Here is a 6,289-nt window from a genome sequence, read left to right as displayed (position 1 = left end):
ACAAGACTTTAAAAAAAAAGTATATATATATATATATATATATATATATATATATATATATATATATATACACACACACACACACAGAGTTAAGCTGTTGCTGTTACCCTGTCTGGATTTGAAAAATGTGCTGATATATATATATATGTACACACACATACATCCACATATATATATATATATATGTGTATATATATGAAATACACACACACACACACATATATATTATATACCCGCACACATCTAAAATGGCCTAAAGCAGACATCCATGTAATTACAGCTGCAAAATGAAGACATTTCGGAGAGAACATTGTATCATAGTTCATTCATTTGCAGTGGATCTTTGTTCCTTTTTACTGTGGTAATTTTAGAAATGAGTGTCAAGTTTGAAATTAGATCTGCTAAGTTGGGGTTTTGCTGCTTGAACTCGGCACTGGGTCCTCAAATAAACTGATGTGAATGTAGTATTTTCCCCTGTGTGAAGAAGCAGCCGCACCCCAACAGAATAGGAGGAAAAATCTAAAACTGTTTCAAGTTTTATCTTTTTGTATATGAAAATAATATAATAATAATAATAATTTTGGTCTGAACACTCAAAAGAACTTCCTAGATACAACTTAGTTTTGATTTGTTGAATAATTAAACCCAGAATTGTGACATTACCTGCTGTCATAAATTAATATGATAGCCCAAAAAGATCAAATTAAGACAAGTTTATTTTTATCATTTTACTGAAGTATAACATACACACAGAAAAGTACACATATGTGTACTATACAGCTTGTTGGGTCTTCAGAAACTTAACACACCCATGTAACCAGCATCCAGATAATGAAACTGAACACTACCAGTACCCTAGAATTCCCTCTTATAACGCTTTCCAGTTAATACCCGCTCCCCAACAAGGACACCCACTGTGGTGATTTCCATCATAGTTTAGTTTGCCTAGTTTTGTACTAAATATAAGTAATATTAAATGTACTGTATTGTGTTTGGCTTCTTATGTGGGACTCATCAATATTGTTGCAAGTAACTATATACTGTTGATTCTCACTGCTATATAGCACCCTAATGAATGAATATACCACAGTTTATTTGTCCATTCTACTGTTGATGGGCATATTCGGATAGTTTCCAGTTTGAAGCTATTACCAACAGTGCTGCTATGAACATGCTAGTATATATCTTATGATGAACATATGTACCCATTACAGTGGATACACTGTATATATATATACAGTGTCATATATATGTTAGCCACCCCTGTCATCACCCAATAAGCCAATGAACAAAGTGGCCATGATGGCAGGGATGGAGGTTATGCATGGTCTCAGCAAAACAGACTGGAAGTGGAATTGCTGGGTCTTTAGTGTCCAGGGAAGTGGAATTGCTGGGTCTCTTTTCCATCTCAGTGAAACTTCTAGGGTTCCAGTGGTATGAGAGATATGCCTTATAAGGTAAAGGATAAGTTGTTCCATCTGGCCTCTCCTACAACCAAAAAGGAGACAACATGTAGTGGGCCATTTTAGATTTTGGAGTCAACATATTTCCTCATTTGTGTGTACTACTCCAGCCCACCTACTAAGTGACCTAAAAAGTTGCTGGTTTTGAGGGAGTCTCAGAATAAAGAGAAGGCTCTGCAAAAGGTCCAGGCTACTGTGCCACTTGTACCATATAGTTCAGCAGATCCAATGGTGCTTGAAATGTCAGTGGCAGAAAGAGATGCTGTTTGGAGCTTGTAGGTGAATAATAACAGTACAGGCCCTGAGGATTTTGGAGCAAAGCGCTGCCATCCTCTGTGGGTAGTTACTCTCTTTTTGAGAAATAGCTTTTGCTCTGCTACTAGGTCTTAGTAGAGATTGAATATTTAACCATGGGCCACGAAGTTACAATGAGAGCTGAGCTACCCATCATGAATTGTGTGTTGTCTGATGCACCAAGCCATAAAGTTGGCTGTGAAGAGCAGCACTCTGTTAGCAAATGGAAACAGTATATATGAGACTGAGCTCAAGCAGGTCCTGAAGGCACAAGTAAGTTATATGAGGAAGTGGCCCAGATGCCCGTGGCCCCTACTCCCGGTACATTATCTTCTCTCTCCCTGCCTGCTTTAATGGCATCATGGGGAGTTCTCTATGGTCAGGTGACTGAGGAAAATAAAGCTAAGGCTTCGTTTACAGATGGTTCTGCAAGATATGCAGACACCATCTGAAAGTGAACAGCTATAGCACCTACAGCTTCTTTCTGGGACATCCCTGAAGGAAACTGGTGAAGGGATGAAGTGAGCAGAACTTCAAGCAGTACATTTGGTTGTTCACTTTGCTGGAAGGAGAAATGGCCAGATGTTTGATTATATACTGATTCATGGGCTGTGACCAATAGTCTGGCTAGATGGTCAGGGACTCAGAAGGCACATGATTTGAAAATTGGTATCAAGAAAATATGGGAAGAGGCATGTGGATAGAACTCTCTGAATGCGCAAAAAACATGATGATATATGTGTCCCACATGAACACTCACCAAAGGGTTATCTAAGCAGAGGAAAATTTTCATAATCAAGTGGATAAGATGACCTGTTATGTGGATACCCATTAGCTTCTTTCCCCAGCCACCCCTGTCATCACCCAATAAGCCAATGAACAAAGTGGCCATAGTGGCAGGGATGGAGGTTATACATGGTCTCAGCAAAACAGACTTCCACTCACCAAAGTCAACCTGGCTACAGCCACTGCTGAGTACCCAATCTGTCAGCAGCAGAGACCAACACCTAGTTGGTCTCTGATATGGCACCATTCCCTGGAGAGGTCAGCCAGCTACCTGGTGGCAAGAGGTTGATTACATTGGTCCACTTCCATCATGATCAGGGCAGCATTTTATTCTTACTGGAATAGTAAGAATAAATTACTCTGGATATGGATTTGCCTTCCCTGCACATAATGCTTCTGCTAAAAATCACCAACCAAAGATTTATGGAATGCCCTATCCACCATCATGGTATCCCACAACATTGTTTCTGATTACAGAACTCACTTCACAGCAAAAGTAGTTTGGCAATAGACCCAAGTTCATGGAATTCACTGGTCTTACCATGTTCCCCACCATTCTGAAGCAGCTGGCCTGACAGAATGGTGGAAAGGCCTTTGGAATACTCAGTTATAGCACCAACTAGGTGGCAATACCTTGCAGGGCTGAGGCAAGGTTCTGCAGAAGGTTGTGTATGCTCTGAATCAGCATCCAATACATGGTACTGTTTCTCCCATGGCCAGGATTCACAGGCCCAGGAGTCAAGTGGTAGAAATGGAAGTGAGACTATTCAATACTACCCCTGGTGACCCACTGCAAAATTTTTGCCTCCTTTTGCCATGACTTTATGCTCTGCAGGTCTAGAGGTCTTAGTTCCAAAGGGAGTAATGCAGGAGTCACAACAATGATTCCACTGAACTAGAAATTAAGACAGCCACCTGGCCACTTTGAGCTTCTCATGCCTCTGAGTCAACAGGCAAAGAAGGAACTTACTGTGCTGGCTGGGGTGATTGATCCTGACTACCAACGGGAAACTGGACTACTACTCCATGATGGAGGTAAGGAAGAGTATGTCTGGAATACAGGAGATCATTTAGAGCATCTCTTCTACCATGCCCCATGATTAAGGTCAATGGAAAACTACAATAACCCAATCTAAGCAGGACTACTAACAGCACGGGCCCTTCAGAAATGAGGGTTGTGTCACCTGACCAGTTAAAGAACCACAACCAGCTGAGATGCTTACTGAGGGGAGAGGGAATATGAAATGAGTAGTGGAGGAAGGTAGTTATAAATACCCGTTATGACCACATGACTAGTCAAGCAAATATCTTTGTTTTCTTCTCTCTCTCATGCCCATGTCATATAACATAAGTTGTATTAATATCAGTTAACTTTATATCATAGTATTTAAGTTATAGGATATCAAGCAGAAGAACAAACATCACCCATCCTCTTCTGGGGAAGGAGTTAGTACATTTTCAGTTTTATTTACAGCAGTTGTATTATGTTAGGCAGAAGTATGACTTTGTTATTGTCTTTATTTGGAGATTAAATATGGTTTAAGGAGATGTGTATGAATGCATAGTTGACATGGAGTGGACTGTGATGGTTAGTTGTATGCGTCAACTTGGCTAGGCAACATTACCCAATTAAATTAAATACTAATCTTGGTGTTGCTGTGAAGGTATTTTGTAGGTTCAGCTAACATACGTAATAACTAACTTTAAGTAAAGGAAATTATCCTTGATAATGTAGGTAGGCCTCATCCAATCAACTGAAAGACCTTAAGAGCAAAACTGAGGTTCCTCTGAAGAAGAAAAATTCCTCCTGAGGACTGACCGTATCATTAGCTCCTGCCCAAGAGTTTCCAGCCTGCCCTAGAGTTTTCAGCCAGACCCTCCAATTGCATATGTCAATTCTCTGAAATAAATCTCTTTGTATACGTATACATAGATTGTGGCTATATATGTCCTACTAGCTCTGTTTCTTTGGTAGAATCCTGACTGATATGGCATCTACTATTCCCTACCACTATGCTAAAAAAGCTATCAGAGATAGACATAGAAAGAAGTCTAGTATGTGGTTTCTGTCCTTTAAAAATTCATAACCTAAAGAATATGAAAAGTCAGCATTGTAAATTATGTCAGGTAGTAGTATATTATTCAGTGTCAAATGAGTGTCATCGAATTAAGTAGTCAAGGAACTTAGAGGGAAATAAAAAGATCTCTGTGGACTTCAGGAGTGCTCAGGGCACATTCTGTGGAGGAAATGGGGACAAGGATCAAGTTATACATAACCTATTAAGTTTCAATTGCTTCACTGCCTGCTTACCTTTCGAAGGTGCCCAAGCTCCATCGAGTAATTAGACATTCTGCCTGATATGCAGTGAGAGAAGTACAGAAAAACCTAAACTTGGCGTTTAGAAGCCTTTAAAGATTGAATTCCTCTCCACCACTTGGAAGCAGTGTGATCTTAGACAAATTTCATACTATAATACTTTAAGCCTCAGATTCTTAATATATTAAATGAGGACAGAGTATACATCCTGTCATCATAAAGTAATAGTGAGAAATAAAGAAGTTATAATAAGGTGCCTTTCACAGAGGAAGTGCTCAACCAATGTTAAGTGAATGCAAAAATATCTCCATATCTTTAAAAATGAAATATCTACTAAATATGAAACCCAACAACACTAAATTTCAGGTAGTTATAAGAGGAAGTATCCTAGATAAACACACTTTAAATCAATGGCATAAGCTAATTTTTCAAGAGATGAAGTATCTGACTTTCAAAACACTATTTTGCTCAGGTTCTGAAACCTGACCAAGTTTTTAATAATTTTACCATTTCCACTTTATGCCAGAACTCTCAGAATACAATCTATAATTGAACTTCCTGTATACATAAGGAATTTACAATTAAAAAATGTTTGGTGTCTTCCAAAAAGTAGGTTCTGCATTCATACTACAGTACCTTCAGGAGTATCTTTAGGAAGAGAATATTTCTTCTTCCTTACAATAACAGCTTTACTTTCCACTTGTCTAGTTCCTGGTGATGCTTTAATAATACAACATATTTCTGATGTATTTGAAGGAAACTGCAAAAGAAAAAAGCAGATATTGCATATTTTTTCCAGGTACTATATCTATAGATTGTTTTATTTTATTTCAAAGGCAAATAGTCTCAATATCCATATATTTCATAGATATTAACAATAGAAAGCATCTATGAAATGCTTATTTCACTCCAGACACTAGGTAATTGGTTTTAAAACATTTGCTTATTTAATATTCACAAGAACCAGCAAAGCAGATTATATTACTCCCATTTGTAAAACAAGGGAACTTATGTTCAGAGAGATTAGATAACTTATTTAAAAACAGAGAGAAAGTAATGAGTTGAGATTCAAGCACTCCAAAGTGGGAGAGAAAGTTTACAGGATTTACTGAGTTAAAACATAAATATAAATTTAAGTCAGAGCCAAACCCTAGATTTCCTTGATTTCCCAACTCAGTTAATTTTTTTTGAAATTTTATGAGGAATATTTATTTCTTCTATGATTGATAGATTAAATTAAATCACCTTTTTATACCACTTTACATCCCTTCCCCCATAGCACTAACGTTTAGTCTTTCTAGTGGTTACCTTTATAACTTTTTTCTACATTGAAGTATAGCTGATTTACAATATCGTGTTACTTTCAGGTATACAGTGCAGTGATGATTCAGTTATATATATATATATATATATATATATATATATATAT

General features: G+C 37.7%; 1 protein-coding gene across 1 annotated transcript in view; it reads right to left on the bottom strand.

Moving 5' to 3' along the window:
• Window positions 1–5,482: 5,482 nt before the first annotated feature.
• Window positions 5,483–6,289, bottom strand: part of MEIKIN (meiotic kinetochore factor) — a 119,190-nt gene continuing 118,383 nt past the window's right edge. Inside the window, exon 12 of the mRNA XM_027101239.1 lies at window positions 5,483–5,620. Within this exon, the coding sequence (XP_026957040.1) occupies window positions 5,483–5,620 (138 nt within the window). The remainder of the gene's footprint in view (window positions 5,621–6,289) is intronic.

This window comes from Aethalodelphis obliquidens, unplaced genomic scaffold (assembly GCF_003676395.1).
Source record: "Aethalodelphis obliquidens isolate GAN/ISIS:26980383/991018 unplaced genomic scaffold, ASM367639v1 scaffold4, whole genome shotgun sequence".
NCBI lineage: Eukaryota > Metazoa > Chordata > Mammalia > Artiodactyla > Delphinidae > Aethalodelphis > Aethalodelphis obliquidens.
Note: the sequence above shows the minus strand (reverse complement) of the source record. Positions and strands in the feature narration are given on the sequence as shown.